Source organism: Lissotriton helveticus, chromosome 5_1, assembly GCF_964261635.1.
Source record: "Lissotriton helveticus chromosome 5_1, aLisHel1.1, whole genome shotgun sequence".
In the NCBI taxonomy this organism is placed as follows: domain Eukaryota; kingdom Metazoa; phylum Chordata; class Amphibia; order Caudata; family Salamandridae; genus Lissotriton; species Lissotriton helveticus.
In genome coordinates, this window is record NC_136065.1 from 208,820,954 (window position 1) to 208,842,314 (window position 21,361).

Here is a 21,361-nt window from a genome sequence, read left to right on the forward strand (position 1 = left end):
AGACACATAGGAGGTTTGATGTGGTGCAAGAACCGCGAAAAAGGAGGGATCTTAAAGTTGATGACGTTGATCAGACGGATACCGCTGGACAGCAGTTTAAAGATTTTTCTAAAGGCCTGCTGCCATTCTGGGGCCCTATTTTTAATAGTAGGTCCATCAGACGTCTTTCACGGGTTATGGAAAAGGTAGTGAATACTGAAGCTGATATTGCAGCTAATATGTCACTGGAGATGCAGGCTATGAGATTATTTACGATTCAGAATAGAATGGTTCTTGACGTCATCCTGGCAGATAGGGGTGGAGCTTGCCGCGTCATCGGGACGTCTTGCTGCGTGTATATTCCTGACTCCGCCCCGACAGTTAACTTGGCAGTGCAGAAACTTCATCGGTTGGCTGCTGAGCTTCATCAAGATACTGGTACCTGGTCCCTACAGACATGGTTGTGGGGTCTTTTCTCTTCCTGGGGTTGGAAAATATTAATGGTCATTATAGGTGTTATAGGTTTCCTACTGTCATGCTGCCTCTGCGTTTACTGCCTTCCCCCTTGTTGCTCCATGTGTGCCAGCAATATGAAAAAGTCTACGAACAGATTGAAACAATACCCTGTCTCCAATGCTGAAGAGCTTACTGATGCTAATTGGTTGATACTCATTCATGATGATGTTCTGGTTTAAGTATGTCTTTCCAGTTTTGCCCAGCCCATAGATTTTGCTGTAAAGGCCCTCCTTTTGGTTAATAAATGGAAACAAACGTGTTAGCCACAGTCCGCTAAAAGGAGGGTCTGATAGGCGTCAATTCCATGCCCCGCCCCCTTCGTACATTATGCTTATGAGTTAGCGGAATGTGTCTAACTAATTACTTGCATTTACGCATTTACGTTTATGTTCTCATTATGCAGTTATTCACTTATGCGTGTGATATCGTTTGCAGTGTTCTTAGCTTAGCATGTGTGCCACTATTTTGAATTATTTCTCTCTACGTGCAAACTGTACTTGCTCATTCCCCCTCCCGTAGGAATAGGAATAACTCCTCGTGTCAGCATATATGCATTTCTTGGTTTACTGTAGCTGAGGCTCCTGCTAGCGAAACTCCTTATCAGGCTGTTCTCATGCGCTGGGGATGTAGCGGCCTGGCTCTGTGTCCTTGGGAGATGATAACAAGTGTTGCTATTACAGGTGCAGATGCCTCTTGTATGAGGCCATTGTCCACACTCCTGGTGGACCAGTACTTTTCCATTATGGGCGTGTTTACTCTGCCTTCTCGTAATATAATGTATCACCATGATGATGTGAGTCAGTCCTTCTCGGCACACTCTTAGGGGTGAGGTCGATATAGGGCCCTCTCATATGGGAGTTTGTGGCCTAATAAACTTGCTTTGTTTATTCTTCTCCACTGTCCGGCTGACTTATTTTGGGTAATTGTAGGTGAGTGAGGTAAGTCACTCGGGTGGTATTTTAGCCACGCTTATCATGGGGGTGAAGTCCTTTTGTTCCTGGGACTTCAAAACAGGGAGCCAGCTCTTCTCAGGCCCTTGGAGATTCCTTCAAGATAGGGGACACAGCTCAGCAGCAAAGTCCTTCCCCTCTCCTTGGCAGCAAAGCAACAGGTCAGTCCAGCAGAGCAACAGCAGGACAGTCTTCCTTCTTCAGTTCAGCTTTCTCCTTGGCAGAGGTTCCTTCTTGATTTCCAGGATGATCTGATTTGCTGTTGTCAGGGGTCCTGTACTTATACCCCTAAAGTCTTTGTTCTCTTGGTGCATGTGGGCCCTGAGCCCAGCCTGAACCAGTTCTGGGTGGATCCTGAGCACTTTGTTTTGCTGGATGCATCTTTCCTTTCAGAGTGAGGGGCAGGGTCCTCAGCCGCCCAGCAGGGGGGTGGAGCCAGCATTGTGGAAGGCAGGCACAGCCCTATTCAGCCCAGGTGCTAACTCCTCCCACCACTCCAGTTGCAAATGCAGTCATTCAGCCTAGTGCTGACTCATCCATCCTGCTGGGGAATTCCCCAGCCCCTGTCACTCACAAACCAGACAGTCAATACACAAACAGGCCCAGGCACACAGAAGGGTCAGACAAGAGAACAGCAACTTTCTAAAAGTGCTGTTCTCAAACTCAGGATTTAAAAACAACCTTTCCAAAAAGATGTGTTATTAAATTCTGAGTTCAGGGATACTAGATACTTATGTCCTATCTTGTTCCTATGGGAAGAAATGCTGTTAACCACTGTAGCCAGCATCCCCCATGTTAATCTATGGAGCAAGATAGCCTTACAATAGTGAAAAACGAAAATGGCTGTAATTCACTACCAGAACATGTTACCTGCACCAGTACATGCTCTACCTTTCACATACACTGCACCCTGCCCAGGGGGGTACCTTGGGCCTTCCATAGGGGTGGCTGATGTGCATGAAAGGGGAAGGGTTAGGCCTGGTCAGTGGGGACACTGACCAGGAGGACATGGCAGTTCTAAACTGCCCATAGGCACTGCAGTGGCAGGCCTGAGACACCATTTTAGAGCTACTCCTGTGGGTGGCACAATCCGTGCTGCAGGCCCACTAGTAGCATTTGTCATCACCAGCCCTGGCACACCCAGCGCACTTTACTAGGGACTTCATGGTGATACAAATATGCCAAACATGTATATTCAATCAGAATAACAATTTACACAGGGAGCACTTACACTCTGGCACTGTTCAGCAGAGGCAGAGTGTCCAAAGCATCTAAACCAGCAAAAACGAAATCCAGCACAGCATCAAAAATACAGGAGGTAGAGGCAAAAAGGTAGGGGGAAACCACGCCAAAGATGCCAGGTCTAACACATGGTCAGATGTTATACAGCACTGCATAAATTCAATTGGTGACAACCATATAAAACTTGGTACAAAAAAGTGTACAAAGTGCAGGTGGTGACGCAAGTGAAGGTGAACAGTGTGGACGGCGCACTATACATAAAGTGCAGATAATTTACAGTGAGTGGCTCAAAAGTAGATGTGACAACGTGATATCACAATAGGTAAAAGTTCTTTCAATTAGATGTAGAGCCACAAAGGAGGAGTGCGCCTGTTATTCAGACTGTTAGGTCGACGGCGTTTCGATCCTTGTAATTTCGGATCGTCATCAGGACTAGGTTGTCTGACTTGGGGCGTGCTGTAGTCGGGTGCGGATAGCATGAATCATCTATCTAGCAGTTAATCCTCGGAAGGAAAGTGCATTCTGGAGCAATTTATGCAGACCGAATCATGGTTGGTTTGAGGACTGCAGGTGGGCACTTGTCCGATCTGTGCCTTGTTCGGCTTTCTTGGTAGAGCCGTGTAGAAGCACGAACGCTGAGTGAATCGGCGTGTCCGGCGGCTTCACTGAAAGCGAGCGTCTGGAAGCCGGTCGCCGCGAGTCAAAAGGACACCCTGTTGCACCCCTGAAATCTGCATATGGGTACATCTTGCACACACACATGCCCTAAGGGCATGTTTGTGTGTAAAATGGAACTTAAAAAAATGCACTTTAGTGCATTTTTCAAAGTTTTTGCAAATTACCATGAAGTTCAACTTCATGGTAATTTACGACCCCTATTAGTGAAATCGCTATTTTTTTTTAACTTTAATGCATTGCATTTAAGGAATCTCAATTTAAGATTCCTCAAATGCAAGGAATCGCAATTTTGCGATTTCTAAAATTGCGATATTTGCATACCGGTCGCAAAGGGGCAGATTCTGAGAATCTGCCCCTTTGCAAGCGAATGTTACCTTGATGCATCTATGCCGTTGAGAAGTGTTTCGATTTTCTCTGTGCGAGAAAATCGTTTGTGTGTTTTGCACCCATTTGTTTTGAAAAAGAAAAACTCGCAGACAATTCTACGTACTTTTGTCATTGTGTACAGGACAACACAGAAAGCTAATTTTTCCGAAAAAAAGTTTCCAATTTGGCTGAATTTCGTTAGTGTGAAAACTATCTGGCAATGGGGTGAAAAAGCACACTGTTAATTTCATCCTATTCGATTTTCATTCTGATCAAATTTTCCTTCTAGGATCTAAACACCAGAATGGCTTTGGTGCCTGCAGAACTTCCATGAGAAAAAGGTTGGTGACCTTCTAAAGGAAGCTCACTGAACATTAAAGTCCACCCTTTGGTAGGCAGTATAGAGAACCCGCTGTCTGAAACATGTTTTCTCTGCCTGAACCTAACTGACTTCTTTTGGCCATATAACATACTTGCGGAATCAAAGAATGCAAAGGAAGTCACTGATTCTGGTGCCAATGTGTTTGCATACACAGCAGCACGGCCAAGAGGCTGGTGTTACAAGCTGAGGTCTGTGTGTTGTGAACAGGCCTCATATGGACAAGCTTCTGGGATGATGGCCATCTTCTAGTTGTACTTAAGGGAGGGTAGGGACAAGGTCTTGATATCCAGCCCTTTATGGAGAAACTCATGATCCTTGTACTCGGCTCAGATTTTAAGACGTGGTCTCTGTGTCCGTCTACTCAGAGAAATGTAAACTAACTTTGTGCCCACTGATTATTGGGGATAAATACCAATTTTCCTGTGAAAGATATGCTCCTTGGATCCTATTGGTAAGGAGACATTGCATGTGTAACCATCCATGTACACAAGCAACGCCTTAGACAGAGGATATCCAGATGTGATGCACATATAGATTGTATCACAGTAAAAGGGCGGCAATTGATGACCCAAGTCTGCAAGAGGAGCCATGACCGCACTTGGAGAGAGTCACTGCTGCTGGTGGAGCTCACTCAATGCCTCATCTAGAGAGCCCAACATAACCCAGGCGAGCTTATTGACGCCTTCCCAGTCAACACAAATCAGTTCAGCAGTGCCCGTATACAGGGCAGTACCACTGTTACCCAGCTCCTAATCCCAGTAAAGTGAGACCACCAGCAGTGAAATCCTCCAAATCTAAAGTGACACCTTCAGGCTGTCATGCCCCAGCGACGTTGCTTGCCAGGTTCATGGGGCTCTATCCTTCTGAGCATGCTGGATCCCAAAGCTTTCTCCTCCAGCCTTCACTGCAAAGTATTAATCATGGTAAAGGGGCCTATGAAAGTCAATGTCTATCCGAGTTTCATGTCTGCAGTGGATTGGCTGAATATCCTGGGAGAGAGATCAACCTGAGTCTTGCTTTGGGAAAGGCGCAGTTTTAGAGGTGGGATACAAGCGGCCTGCGAATACTGGTGCAATGAGAAATGTATATATCCAGGGCACTGGATATCTGTTATGAGACGGAAAGCTAGGACTCCCTAATTTTTAGGGTATGGCACCATTCTACGGTTTGCAGACCAGGTTTAGGATGACTGCTTAACAGTTCGATTCCGAGGAGCGCCCTTCATTGAAAACAACGGGCAGGGTTATCCTATGGGAGTTCAGCACCTTGGATAGCTCCAGGGCTGTCCAGAGTGGAGAAAATGCTTAACTTTCTAGTAGGTGGAAGTCCACCAGGGTCACTAAGGAAACAAGACACAGGTTTCAAAGTCAGACGAAACCACTGTGGGGCTCGTTTACAGCAGTAGGGCCACAGGTTGATCGGCTGGGTAACAGTAGTAGTGGACAGTCAACAGACAACTATAATCCAGAAACACTGATAGTCTCGGCTTGACCTATTTAGCCCACTATTATGAGTATTGTGGTACTTGGTACTCTATATCTGGGGAGGGAGGGCGGAGTCTACAATGCCTGTCGGTATCCCCACACCAAATTCCAGCGGTTAGGAAATTTCCCCCAGAATGGGGAATAACTGCTCAAATCCAATAAAAAGGACCTTTTTCCTGGCCGTTATCCCCCAATCTTGGAGGAAACAATCCTGATATTATCTCTCTGCGTTGACCAGGCCATCTGTCCACTGGAAGAGACGCAGGTGTCCGTTTAGTCTTCAGCAGGCAGTCTGCTGACTCTCCGGTATCCCTTCCACCTAGGACGGATGCCACACCTCCAACCACCCCATGGCAGACCACCTGCCACTGGTCGGTGGTTCAGTTTTGAGGAAAGTGCTTCTGCTCCTGAAACTGGAAACACTTGTATGAGAACTGACTGGCAGGTGGGCCACCATGCCAAGGCCACCCCCTCAGCATCCTTTTTTTGTTTCCCATCAACAAACCCCCAAAGCTAGAGTTTGTTTTAGATAAAACAAAAAACAATTGCCCGTACATCCATAAGGCCATTATTAAATTATTAAATTAACTCCTCGGATCCACCATGCCTTGCATGGCGATGCTGGAAAGAGAGCAACTGCCGCAGTCGGCCCATTCTATGTCGCGGGGATCCTCAGACGTTTCAAAGTAGCCGTGCTATGGCAATGGGTTGTCGATAATGATTGACACCAGCCGAGTGAGAATGCTCCACCGGTAGTAAATCAGCAATTCCAATGTGTGTGGGGACCACCAGTTTTGAAATTTGACGATTCATGGTGGGGCTTCTACTCTGCCAAACTCTAAATGACCCCTGTAGTCTGTGTGCAGTGATATGTATGGTCAGGGTCGCTGGGCACTAAGAAGGGTATGGTTTCTGTCCAGTAATGGAATACATATCTGCCCACCTATACTTTGCAAAGAACTGGTTTCTGTGCAGAAATAGGTGTGGGTTGTGTCCAGATGTGCACCGAGAGAGGCATAGATTCTTTAGCTGTGCTCTAGTGGGGCACGGTGTCTGTGCAGTAGATGAGGCGGGTCGTGCCCATATATGCACTGGGAGAGGCATGGTTTGTGAGCAGTGATTCATGTGGTCTCTGTCCATCTTTGTACGTGTTGATGCACATGTATACATAGTAACACATGTGATCTCTCTGCCCTGCAGTACACTCACAGAGGCACTTCTTCCTTGCAATAAGAGATGTGCTCAGTGGCCTCCTGAGTACTGGAAGGGGAAGCAATAGATGTGGTCTGAGGGTCCCCAATGGTGCTCTGGGAGAGGCATGGCTACTGCTCAAACCCAGATGCATTCTGGGGCGAGCTGTGCACTGGGAGAAGAATGGTTACTGCTCAAACACAGATGCATTCTGGGACGAGCTGTGCACTGGGAGAGGCCACGTTCTGTGCAGTAACACACGTGTTTGTGTCTGGCTGTGAACCAGGAGAGGTATGGATTCTCTGCAGTAAAGCATGCTGTCACCGCCCAGAAGTTTATGGTTTATGTATAGAGAAGACCTGGACTGAGGGAAGCAGCTTTGAGGATGGTGTCTGTGCCCAGCCATGCAGTTGGCACAACCCGGTTCCTATGCAGAGACAGATGTGGTCTGACTGAGAAGTCAGCAGGGCATTGGGCGTGTAATGGAGGTGTAGGAGTGGTTTGTGGCCAGCCATGCCTGGGGTAAAGTGTGTTTATTGTGGAGGTGCAGTGTGCTCTCCTCCAAACCGTGCATTGAGTAAAGCATGGTTTTTGTGGAGGCGAGGTGTGGTTTGCACTAAGACTTGCATTGGTTAAAGAGTGTTTTTGTGGTGGGGAGGGTGTGGTCTTGATCTTGACCCAGTTATGCATTGAGTTGAGTGTGGTTTTCTTTGGAGGTGTAAGCGTGGTTTGCACTGAGCCATGCATTAGATAAAGAGTTGTTTTTTGTGGCGGGTATGGTGTGGTTTGCATACAGCCATGTACTGGGTAAAACTTGCGTGGAGCGGTAGGCATGGTCTTGGCCCAGTCATGCATTGAGAAAAGCATGGATTTTGTGAAGGAGTAGTTGTGGCTTGCACTGAGCCATGCTCACATTGAATGAAGGGTTGTTTTTGTGGACGGAAGGGTGTGATTTGCACACAGACATGCACTAGGTAAAACATGTTTTTCATGAAGGGGGTGGTGTGGTTTTTGCCTAGCCATTCTCTGGGTGCAGTATGGTTTCTGAGGAGGGGCAAGTGTGGTCTTTTCCCAGTCATGCACTGAGTAAAGCATGGTTTTTGGTTAGGTGCAGCATTGGTTAAAGAGTGTTTTTGAGCTTTTTTTATTTTTGGAGGTGTGTGGTTTGCACTGAGTAGATACAAAAGGGGATGATGGACGGAGCGTTTGAGCAAATCAAACACTCACCCTCAGTCAACTGATCTGGGTTTAATACATCACCATTGTTGCTCAAACGCTCCGTCCATCATCCCCTTTTGTATTGCTTTGTTCGCCCTAAGTGTGGCAGGGTATGCTCAGACGTGAGTCCCTTGCTCACTTGGCCACTGGATTCAAGATAGCCTGGCTGATGAGGATTATGAATCCGAAACCGGTCCCAGGATGCTTGTTTCCGGTCCAGGGAAGACATGGCTTGGCAGTTCGGGCCGGACTGTTGCCATGAGGCACAGGGTCAGACTGATTTGCATATGGCCATGTCTGAACTGGGGTGGCAGAGTGGGCTAAAGAACGGTGATGGATTAAACCCAGATCAGTTGACTGGGGGTGAGTGTTTGATTTGCTCAAACGCTCCGTCCATCATCCCCTTTTGTATCGCTTTGCACTGAGTAGAGCCATGCATTAGATAAAGAGTTGGTTTTGTGTATGGTAGGGTGTTTTGCAGGCAGTCAAGCACTGGGTACCGCTTGTTTCTGTGGAGAGGTCGGCATGGTCTTACTCTAGCCATAGTCTTATTTGAGAGTGTTTTTTTTGTGGTGGTGGCAGTGTGCTTTGCATTGAGTAGAGCCATGCATTAGATGAAGAGTTGGTTTTGTGTATGGTTGGGTGTTTTGCAGGCAGTCAAGCACTGGGTACCGCTTGTTTCTGTGGAGAGGTCGGCGTGGTCTTACTCTAGCCATAGTCTTACTTAAGCTTGTTTTTTTGTGGTGGCGTGGGTGTGGTTTGCACTGAGCCATGCACTGTGTGAACAGTTGGTTGTGTAGCGGGGAGGGCTTGGCTTGTACTGAACTATGCACTGGGTGAAACGTGTTTTGTGTGGAGGTAGGTGTGGTGGTTGTCGTGCAGCGATGGATGCTGTCCGCGGCCTCAGGTGTATCTGCTTGAAGCTTTTCTTGTCTATGGTACAGCAGCGCGTGGGCCCCGTGTGCCAGTCTCGTGCTCGCTTCCATGCATTATTGCTGAGCCCAGGAGCCCCTCGTGCGCTGGCAGGGTCTTCACACGTTCCGCAGTCCTGCTTCTCCTAAGAGACCTGCTGGTGGGAGGCGGGAGGAACTAGGTCAGGCCGCTTTCTTTAATTTATGAAGAGAGGAGCACGTTAACCCCTGCAGTGCGCCTGCGGATGCTGCGCACCCCCCTCCCCTGCGCCTCCGCGATCAGCTCGGTGCGCGCCATTATTGTGGAAAGAACAGCCTTTGAGCAAAGCCGGAAGAGTTGGGCGTCATAGCGAGGTTAGGTGCCTTCTCACGCCGAGAGCAGTGAAGAGCAGGAAAGCAGAGAGCTCACTGGTTACGGCGCTCCAGGGGGTAACAGGCTGACAGCATCATATATAATCAATTAAAAAGCATGGGCTTTAAGTGGGCCGCGTCTCACCGGTGCTGAGCACCGGCAGTTTTTTAAAGGGGACCTCGAAACGGGTCTCTGCCGGGTTATGTTTTGTGCCCTGGCACATGCGGTCCGTTTTTTTTTAACTGCAGTGACCGCAGGCACATCCATGCTTACACTGCCCACTTGTAACTAGTGGAGAAGTTACGACATGACGTCATGCCAGGTGAGCATTGTAGGGGAAGGGAAATCCTTTAAAGAGAGTCGTTTTCTCTCTGGATTTCCCTTCTCTTTTTGAAACTCAGGAGCAGGTGGTGTCACCAGGGCTTTAAGTGGAAGCTTTTTCAATATTATATACAAGCCACATACTTGCTGCTTATTTATCTTATGCAACTAACAACCATTGACAAAGCCAATAGTCCTGATTGTTGGAGGTATGATGTTACTTGTTGTAGGTATGATGTTACTTGTTGTATCACATATCTGGATGCAATGACAGAAACAGCAAAATACAAGCCGGGCAGCACACTATGCTAAGCACAGATTTTTAGTTTACGTGTTTAAGCCACGCCCCAAATTACATTGGCCAGCCCCTTTGAGACACTCCCCTCCCCCTCCCCCCCCCCAGTTTTTTTGATCCCACTTAAAGCCCTGTTGATGAGTCCTGGGCTAGTTCTGGAACTTGCCCAGGACTCTGGCAGGTTTTTACATGATCTATTCTGCTGTTACACACAGTTTTTACATAGCACAGGTCTGACAAGCACCTGCCCCCTTACCACTTGTGGGTGTGCACCGGTGTGTGTACTTAGTTGGGGTTTCTCTATGCAATTTTCTCCATGGTGGTGCCAGAGGACAGACTTTGCTCAACGTCATGTGTGTAGTGTCTTGTTGGCTGTTGGGTGTTTCCTGCTATTGTGATTCTGGGGGCCGCACCGGGTCATGAAACCTGCCAGTGGCCCTGAGTCTTTCATCTCTCAGACATTCATTGGCCTTGGGCTCAACGAGCCCCCTTAAAAGTTAGGGGATCCCCGAAGTAGAGATGTTTTAAGCCAAGGGCACAGTGGGGAACTTCCCAGCGCGTCCAGACTTCAAGGGGCCCCTGGGAAAGCAAAGTTAATTTCTCTCTGGCTCACCTCTCTCCAATTCTGAACCTCCTGCCTTCTATCTGAATACACCCAGCTCTGTCTTTTTTGCCCAGTGACATTTTAAAGATATCAGAAAGACATATTTCAACTGTGTTTGTGTGGCTCCAGTTTCTGAAAGTTTGTTTGTCATTGCACAGGTTACAATTAACAAAATTGGGTAATACCATTCTGAGTTGTTAGGAGCAGAGGCCCCCAACATCCAACATATGTCTTTCCTGGGGCCCCAAGAATTATTAAGACACCACTGCCCCTAAATGTTGGGCCCCCAAAGAACTATGGAGAATAAGATTCAATATGAGGCCTACAGAGTGGAGGGAAGAGTTAAACTAAAATCGGTCATGAGAGGAGAAGAGGGTCTGGATGGAATAGCGAGGTAGAGGCCAAAGTCATCAAGAACGAGAAGAGGAAGGCAAAAAAGAGAGGGTAGGGCATCTACACCATCAGTAATAGAAGAAGCCTTCCAGGACTGAAGTTTGCAATAAATTAGCTTTCAGGTAGGGTACAATATCAGCCTGAGGGGTATAATATGAGACTGGGTGTGCAGTAATTAACACAGTGCTATATATAATACCGGTGTGCAATATGATACCATGGAATAATATGAGACAAACAGTGAAAAATTAGGCATGGGGTCCAACATGAGCCAGGGGTACAAGATGAGACCAAGGATACAAGATAAGGCTAGACTGGAGTAAGAGACTGAAATGTAATATAAGCCTGGGCTGTCAATATGAGAAGGAGCTTGCAATATGAAACCAGAGAGAAAGATACGATTTCGGATGTGATAGGTAACTGAGGGCTCAGTAAGAGATCAGAGTGCAATATGAGGCTGTTGGTGGCATATCAGACTATAGGTGTAATATGGACCAGGGAGTGCAATAGGAATGCAGAGATCGAATATGAGGCTAGGGGATGCAATATGTACCTGTGATTGCAACATCAGACTCAGGATACGAGACTGCAGTGCTATATGATCGATTGGGTGCAATACGAGTTGAAATTGCAAGTGAGCCCAGGGATTCAATATGAGCGAAGGATATGAACTAAGGGTGCACCAGGAGACAGAGAGTGAACTATGAATCTAAGGGTACAATTTGAGACTGGGGTGCAATATAATACTGAGGTGCAACATAAGACGAAGAATGCAATATAAACTTGACGTTGTCATATGAGACCTGGGTGCCATAGAAAACGCGGTGAAATATGGGATTAGGGCTGTGTTATGAAATAGTACGAGCAACAGGAAATGGGGAGCTATGTGACGAGGCAGATGTTATATGAGACTCAGAATGTAATATGAGACTGCAAAATTAGACTGGAGATTCAGTATGTGGTAAAACAGGGCAAAAAAAAGTCTTCTTTATATAAACGGGTTTGACCATATGCAGGGCCACTGGAATTATGCGGCAGAGGAGAAACACATTTTGCCAGAGTTTACTAAATAATACGAAAAAGAAAATGCTAATTATGCAGCAAAAGGTGCCACATTTTGTGGCAAAAAGGCAAATGATGGACAGAATGCAGAACAATGTCATACATTCACCCCAGTACAGAGATCTGGGCCTAAACCCATCGTTGTTTTGCTCCCCATGCCATTCCAGTTTGAACTCAGCCATATGCAAATCAGTCTGTACCCTGCACCCAATGGGAAAAGTCCAGCCCGAACTGCCAGGCCAGGTCCTCCCTGTACTGGAAACAAGCATTTTAGGACTGGTTTCGGGGTTTCACCCTTCATCAGCTAGGATAGCTTGACTCCAGTGGCATGGAGAGCACGGGACCCACGTCTGGGTTTTTTATGACAGCATTACCTGTATTCTGTCATTTTTACACAGTCAACACTATCTGGACAAATATTTCACCTAATTAATAGGAGACTGACACTAAAATACAGCAATTAGTGTGAGAAAGATAATCAGTCAACCTTTGTGGAGGAACCTGCCACTGTTCAACAAAACGTGTTGCCACGTTTTAGTAACTTTTGATCTGTTTGAACTAGAAACAAGTTTTTAAAAAATCTGCGGATTATGCATCAGATAATGGATTCTGTAACAACTGAGGCAAATCTGTAATTATGCGGAAAATGCCACAGATGCAAATTCTCATCATTCCAGTGGCCCTGACAATATGTAGCAGCTTCCCAGTAGCAGGGGTGGCGCTGACAACAGCACCTCAAATCTGAAAAGCTTGGGACAGACCCATTGGACCAGGAATAGTGTATAATCGGGAAAAATCCTTTAGATCACTTGCGATACATCACATGCCATTACAACGCGGCTGTTACAACGACCGTGTTGTTACATCGCATACGATTGCAACGCAAGTCGCTACAACGACTTGCTGTAGGGGGCCTGCTAAAATAAGGAATAGTATATTTCACTATTCCAACACCTGCCCTACTGTTGCAAACACTGGAGTTGGAATAGTAAATTATACTATTCCTAAGTCCAGCGCGCCCCCTTCAGCAAATCGTTGTAACAACTTGCGTTGTAATTGTATGCAATGTATCACATGTGATGTAAGTTACTATATTCTGTATAAGCAATAGCAAAGTTCGAGAGCAAGTAGGAGATGGGCCCTTGACTAGTTGGATGGGACAGCAGTCACAAACAAACTTAGCTGTCAGCTTGCCCAATGAGTGAGGGTCATGTGAAACTAGTCCTGGGTTTTAAAGTTAGAGGCACTGTGGATTCAGTGATTTGTAATTTCCCTTTTTCCAGTTACGAGTTTTGACTACCAGGCCCCATCATCCACAGACACATGCCTGGTTAAAATTGTCGACCACCTACTAGTCCTGCTGCTGACCGCGGCGGTAAAAATGATCCTAGCCAATTGGAAAGACACAAGCAAGACCTCATACAAATGCCGGTTCAACTGGGTTACGCACCTCAGAAGTGCAGATAACATTGCACTACAGAACTCACCTTGGAGGCCAGCAACCAGGGGGATGTGGAAGTCACTCGACACGTACCTAGACTTTTACGAACCCCCATGAAACCATTTCCTTCCGGCAACACACCCCCAGTCCCCCCCACTCTATGTGCGGTAAGGCAAACGTGACAGAGTTCTACTACCATGGCGCTAAGGTGCGATGGGTGGGCTGACTTGGCTACCATGCTCACCACAAACAAGCCCGTGGTGTGGCAGCTTTGTCACTCGGCTATAAGTCTTATTAGTCTCATTACTACAGAACCTTTCTTGTGTCCTCCTTTCACCCCTTTCTCTCCTGCTTCTTTCTATCACCCTTTTCCTAATTTTCAGCAAGTCAAGTCAGATGGGGTTAGCTAAAACATATATTTCAAAAGTGCCTGTAAACACTGTTTATACAAACTATGTATGGCTAACCTTGTAACAGAAATGCTAATGTCTTTGCTTATAAACGTAATAAAATACTTTGAAATAAAAAAAAAAAATTGTCGATCATTGCACTGGGCCAGACGACAGCTTTGTTTAGTCAATACTGTCACCTTGTTCGGTGCATGGCCATAGTGCGAAGCTGTAGCAGCAAAAAAAATAAAAAATCTGTGCTTTTTCAAACAACGGCTTCTGAAATAACGCCGGCCTTGGTCTTGAACTGAAAACAAACCGTTAGGTTATCAGAAGTAGTACTCCATGTTTACACTAGTATGCAAATGAGCTGGTATTAGACTCGCACTGAAAAAAGCCCCACTCGTCACCTCGGTGGTGAGAAAAGCGTTGTAACAGCGTCGCTCTTTAAAGAGAGTTTCCTAAGCGGCTGGGGGCTGCTGAGATAAACACAGCCGCACACACCTCTCCGGAGACGCCCCCTGCTATAACACGCCATCCCAGATTTAGCTCTGCGTCTCAGGTACAGTCACTCGACATCCACCCGAAATAGCCATACGCAGTAAATCATCCGTGTCTAACATCTTTCTACAAACCAGTAGAACTGGCAGGAAATGTGTTTTTCACTCTCAGCCGCAGGTATTTCCGGACCAGCACTGACGGAGCCATTTTGCCTGTACGTTTCTATCAAATTAAGGAATCGTCCTATGATTAATGAGAAACTGTACTTATTAAGGCTTTAAGTTAAAACGTGTACAACACCTTCCTTTAACCCACGCTTTACTGATGAGAAAAGAGGGGCAGATTTACAAGCCCCTTGCGTCACTTTTGCGCCGCCATTGCGTCACTTTTGTGAAGCAGCAGCAGCCTAAAAGTTGCGGCCTATTTACAACGTGACGCATCTAGGGAGATGCGTCACGTTGTAAAGCCCTGCGTCACATTATACCTGCGCCAGTTAGAATGTATGCTGGGTGGGCATTCCCTTGCAAAAAGCCACGTAGAACTAGCGCTGTGAAATTCACAAGATTTCACTGTGTCACTCTACGCCTTCACTGCGTCAAAATCCCTACGCCTGCTCAGACCAGTTGTAAGGATTGACACTTGGCATTTTACGTGGGACCTACCTGTTTTCTGGCGCATTGCTGGAGTTGCGTCTCTTTTGTGACAAACTCCAACAATGCGTCACTTTTCCTCCAACAGATGCGTCAGACTGTCGGACGCATCTGTAATTCCTTGCGCCATGGTGCACTGTGTTGTAAATACAGCGCATCCATGGCGCAAGGACATTTGGAGGTGACGCAAGGAAACTGACGCATCTATGCAGATGCGTCCGTTCCTTGTATATCTGCCCCAGGGTATTTACAGTTGTGGTCACTGAGCCTGGCCAAAGCTAGGGCAAACTGAGAGCAGGCAGACGCTTAGCGGTCAAAGGTCAAGCGTGGCACGTCATTCTTACAGGCTTTCTTTACAAACAAGCACTTTTAGGAAAACTGCTGTGAGCCAAGAAATATTAGTACAGGATAAAATAAGGGGTGTAGTTTGAATTCTAGTGGAATTTTTGAAAATTTACAACTTTCCACCTGGTAGATTTATGAAATCATGATTTTTGTTTTTTTGTCCTTTCATTGAAACATTCCAGCACAAGTTTGAATTTGCAGGGTTTGTATTAAGTAAAACAGTGACAAACAACGCCAAAGGTTGTTTATTTTTTTTTCATCAAAAAATCTGCAGCATTGCATGCAGCGAAATAGTTGGAAAAAACAACATCGATATTTTCTTTTACAAATGTTACCATGCTTATTTGCGTTAGCAGACGTTTGTTGATTTTTTTAACATGGCTGTTCAGGACGGACTCACTATATTTGAATGTATGGCTTGAAAAGCAAAAGCATTTGCCACTCCCATTCCTGTAATGTTGAACAAAATGCCAGTATGCATTTCAAGTGTCTCCAGGATAAATATGCATGAGGTTAATTTGCATATACGTCTATCTGATTAGCATGTTTCTTGATTAAACATGACACCCTCCTCTTGGGAGTGCTGCTTTCGAGGACTCTTATTGGGAAACCCACCCACAGCCAGCTTTATGGCAGTGCGACTGGTGCGGCCACACTGGGCGCTGACCTGTGGAAGAGGCGGTGGCCTTGGACAGGACGCTGTGTTCAGCAGTAACTTATGACTGGACCCAGCCTTTCTGGTCTGCCCATATCTGGATGTTTATAATTTGCATGGTGCAGACATTGCACATCCATGTTAGCCATATTTGGCTTGGTGCCTTATTCTAGTTCCACTGATATGACATTTCATACTGTATATAACACTTAGAAACTTGTCACTCTGGGAAGAAGCGGTCTGAGAGCCCCTAAGGTGGCAGATCTGACTTCTTCCTTGCTAATTAGCAATGATGCATGCTTTTGGTACCAATAAATACATTTCACTCTGTTTCTGAGAAATCCTGCTGTGTCTGGTGAGTTTCATTAATTTGCTCCTGGGAGGGTGTCAGTATTTCCCCATCAGTAATGGTGTGTAAGGGTGCTAAAAATGATTGTTGCACTGGGAGTCACCAGTGCTAAAGCTGGCGTGGACCCACCTCTACTCCACACTGGGCCCAGAACCTTGGACACATACAAGGTGCAGCTGATTCTTCATCTAAGAAGAATAACGGCCCTGAAATGTGAAATAATCTGTGTTCGGCATGTGGCACGTGGCTGCAGTGATAGATAATGGGACCCATTATGGGTAGTTTTTTCCGATTCTCTCTCCATCTTCTGGAACCCGGCCAGACCTTCCCCTCCCTGCCATTATTTCCCATGAGCACACAGCAAGACGTTTCTCTCCTAAACCTCTGAGCTGCTGAGAGAAGCCACAGAGCTTCTGCTTCACCCACCCACTGGTCGGCACTGTCTGCTGAAAATAAGCATGGACAAAGCCAATAAGTTGCTGTTTGTATGGTTTGCGGTGTGGAAATGCACACAACATACAAATGTCAAACACATTGTCTAAAGTTCAGACAAAAGCAAGATAAATGGATGCTTTTATCTTGCTTTTTGCTTTTTGGTAGCATCCTTTTTTCATTGAGATGCTTATGTCTCCCTCTCCACAACCAATTGTTAAGCGCTCTGATACCATTTAGAGTCAAGTTTGCGCTATATAAAACTTCATAAATAAAATAAATAAATAAATTGCTACTGGGCCACTAATCAACTGATTTCAGTTATAAAATGGTACCTCATACACTCCCAGGAAGGTGGAAGGACACACCTAAACATCCAATATGAATCTGCAGGGGCTGTGTTGCACCTCCCTCTTACTCATCAAACCAAAGAGGGCCCTGGCTTCTGCCATGTTCAAAGCTTCCTACCTCTCCCTTGTCTCTAACCTCATGACTGGGATCTTGAAAACTCTTCTTGGCCTTGGCTCTGGCTGCCAGAGCCTGGCCCTGGCCTCGGCCCAGCTCACAGGAAGTCCCCAACACTTAGCTGATCTCGGCATTCTGACAAGCAGCTCGCAGAGTGTGCCTGGCACCTCCCTCCTGGCAACATGCTCCCGTCCTCTGCCATGCTAACTGGGTGCTGCCACCCTCAGATGATGACAGGAAGAGTGCAGCTTGTGACTCGGATTGGCGCTGGTGCCAGCTTGCCCTGGGCTTGCAGTGCATGATAAAAAGGCTATGTATGGATCGCCATCTTTATCACAAGAAGTGCCCAACCTCGGCTTACCCTTTGCACAGGGTCGCACTGGGAACCCAAAGCAGCCCTGGCAAATTTTGTCAGACTAGCCCCTGTATGATTCAAAGCGAGCAAACGTAGTGAGTGAGCCTGACTACTGGGGGTTGGGTGTGGGGATGGCAGGGGAGTAGACAAATGTGGGGGAAATGGTGCATTGTACAACACCAGGATATGACAATCTTTGTTGTGGGTCTTCAAGGATTTAGTTAATATTACCATCCAACAGTGCCTTTAATCTCTCCATAGCCCCTCTTTCACATGTATTTCATTTGTTTTATAGTGCCACTCTTGCCAGTGTAGGGTGTTGAAGCACTTCACATCACACACACATACATACAGATAAAATGAATCATATGTGTGTAATCACACATATGTTACATAAGACAAAGGGGACTTCAGGGTATAGGGTCACATGTCATCCATACTGGTAGGCATGTTTAAGAGTGCTTGGTCTGGAGAAGCACAAACTCTGCATTCAGTACGTAACACAGTGGTTAGGGTTGGTTTTACTGAAAATGTATTTCTGCCCAAACAAACCCACAAACCCTTTTTAGCAATATTAGAATAATGAAAGACTGGGAAAAACATACGTTTCTAACCTTTACCATGCAGTTTACATGCAGCTCTTTAGATGGCAGTCCATAGCTCGCTGTGCTAGATTACGGTTGTAACTTATGAACTGCACATTAACAAAAGGATCACGGTGACAAAAGCAGTAACCCACTGAGCTACACTCATAAAATATTGTATTGTGATCTGCATGGTACATGTTCTTTGCAGCAGGCATATTAACCCTGTGCGCTACCTTAGATGACTCAAAACTGCCACTAGACAAAACTCCGATCTCTATCCTGCAGGTACATTAATCACCAGGGTCATCATGAGACTTTTATTTTTGTCTGAGGACAGCTGTGTATACTAGGAACTCTGCAGCAGGTGCTTTTACTACTGCTGCACTGTTACAAAACCAACGACCAGTAACAAAACCGCCACCCCACCCCACCCTTCCAGGCTCTGGGGGAAATGCCCGGTATGGCCAGTCTGGCCTTGCCTTTAGAATGCCGACAGGAAACTCCCAACTTCTTATTGACCTTTAAGATGCTGATTGGGATCACTCATTGGAAATAATGGCCAATGTCATCCGGTGTAAATCCAAATAATGAAATGACACTCAACCAAAGGTCTCATCCTAGCATCCCAAACACTCAGGTAAGGATCCTTACAAAGTGCTGAACTCATTGGTGATTTTCCTAAAAAGGGTGAAGGACCTCACCCACCGAAGTAGCATGCTTCATGATCGCGTCCAGAGGCTCTCCCTGGGGCGCTTTACGAGGAGTTTCGAGCAGTGAACCCCCACTGAATTATAATTGGAATCCGGGGACCCCGGCCTAAGTCATTTTGATGATAGGAACCTCAAAACAATACACACAATTACAGAAACAAAAAATAAATCAAACAAATACACGAATGCCAACATTTTTTACTTAATTCACAAAATAATCTAAAGTAATCAATTTTAGTGGGAAGGTTTGAGCTTTTCTTAATTCAATGAGATCACTCATAGTCCATACTACTTTCTGTCTGATGCACTTGCACTGCTACCACAAACCAATCTGAGAATATCAACTTCATTTTTAGCCTCCAAATTCAAATTCCTTCACATTAACAAAACGTTTGAAAAAAATATTTTTTTAACTTTTTGTCTTCTATTCATATTCAATTTAATAACCTTTTAATATTATTTCATTTTCTAAGCAGTTGCGGCCCACCTTAGCAGATGTCGCGGACCCCCAAGAGTCCCCAGACCACAAGTTAACAACCACTGGTTTAGAATATCCCTCCCTGTTGGGAAGTTAACTGGAAACTTTGGAAAGTAAATTTTTTAAATGCGTAAGGATTGACTAAGTAAAACAATTTCATTTCGCACTCATGAATTGAAATGACTGCGTGCAGTGCCACAGGCTGATTTTACCAACACAGGTTTGACAAGCAGTGAACAGTACTAGCTTTCAATGAATAAAACTGACCAATGGGCAAGACAGACTTTTTAATAAATGAAACTGATATCTAATAAACAATGTTTATTACTTCCAAATGAATGAGACCAACTTTCTAAGTGTAACTTTATATTAAAGAAACTGGGTCCATTTAACAACAGTGATGTCCAGTGAGCACGACAGGCTTCCACTAAACATGTGTGATTTCTAGCTGACAAGTCTATCAATTATTGGAACTGACACCAAACAAATAAAAAACAGACCTTGAAAGAATGAGGCTGACTTCTAGTTACAATCTGCTGTTGGAGGAGATCTAATGCCTTAATTGCAGACAATGGAATAAGGACACCCCAATTTCTGTGATTCTAGGCAAATTCCTTCACCACCTTGTACCTCAACGCTCTCATCTGCTAATACACTGGAAGCATCTACAGGTAATACTCTTTAGAGTGAGCACTATAGAAGAATGCTAATTTGTTCATTCGTTCATCCATTGATTTATTCTGACTTCCAGTGAACTAGAACTCAAATGAATTTGAATTTCAATTAACGAAACAGACTTCCATGATTGTAACTAACTTTAAGGGGAGTTCCTTTTAAATGATTGAGACTGTCAACTAATGAATGAGTTTATGTTATATTGGTTAAGAACATGTTTTGATGGGTCATACCCACCTAAAATGTGCAAGATCAACTTCCTTTGAGCAGGAGTCTATCATAATGAGTGACACCCACTCCTGATGAGTGAGATTGCCTTGTAATGGAATACTGAGTTAGATGGAAGGTGTCTGCAATCCCATAAAGACACACACCTGTATACGAGCTCTATATGGATCTCCTCAAACACCAGCTGCCCCCACATTAGGCACACCTCTTACTTAAACAGTGCATAAAGTCAAAACAACGTAAGCAGCTAATCTTACCATACTCAGAGAAGCATGCCTTGTGGAACTTCCCGATGTAGAACTCCAGCCCAATGATGGCGAACATGACAATGGCAAAGAACAGCAGAAGTCCAATCTGCAGCAGAGGTACCATGGCCTTCATGATGGATTTAAGGACAACCTGAAGACCTGTGGGAGTGCACGAGAGAAGATTGTTAGTGATACCAGCCAGACGTAAGTAACGCTCACTTATGTTCTACCAGTGGTGATCGGTCTACTCAACCTATATCACGGTACAGATGAGTGAAATGATCAAACTGCGCTACTCCTCCAACTTCCCAGTGTGGGAAAATCGCTCATGTAGTTGTCTAGTTGCTTACTTTTCACTTCCACAAGGATTGTGGGTTCATATTGTGCAAAAGACTCTTGTTTATCATTTTGCTTCAGCAAAGTATATACCTCCACGTGAAACATTAATTATTTCCTACACCACAAATCGATACACAATCACGAGAACTTTTATTACAGTTTAGTTGACCAACCCCAACGTTTTATACATCATATTATATTTTTAATTTAAAGACTCCATACTTTTGTAATGCTCAGGTTTGCACCTGTTTATTTAATTATCCCCATACATGTGTACACATTTTTTGGGGAAAAAGTTCTGAAGTTTTATTCTAAATGTGCTACTTTTTATGAAACAGTTCCAGCCAAAGACAGCTTTGACAGAAATTCTGCAAAAAAAATTCAGTTTGAGTTACAAAGGTTTTGCTAAAGAAGTAAGGAAACACATTTTTCATATTCTGCAACTTTTTGTAATTATTATTTTTTACTATAACCAACCAAAATACAGTATTGGCATGCTGCATTGACACCATAACTTAACAACATAGTAGAGTGGGCAGCAGTTTCATATCACAGAACCGAGACAGAGCC

At 45.2% G+C, this 21,361-nt stretch overlaps 1 protein-coding gene across 1 annotated transcript in view; it reads right to left on the bottom strand.

Moving 5' to 3' along the window:
• CACNA1B (calcium voltage-gated channel subunit alpha1 B) overlaps window positions 1–21,361 on the bottom strand; it is a 1,081,812-nt gene that overhangs the window by 598,420 nt on the left and 462,031 nt on the right. The window contains exon 5 of the mRNA XM_078642008.1: window positions 20,467–20,611. Within this exon, the coding sequence (XP_078498134.1) occupies window positions 20,467–20,611 (145 nt within the window). The remainder of the gene's footprint in view (window positions 1–20,466; window positions 20,612–21,361) is intronic.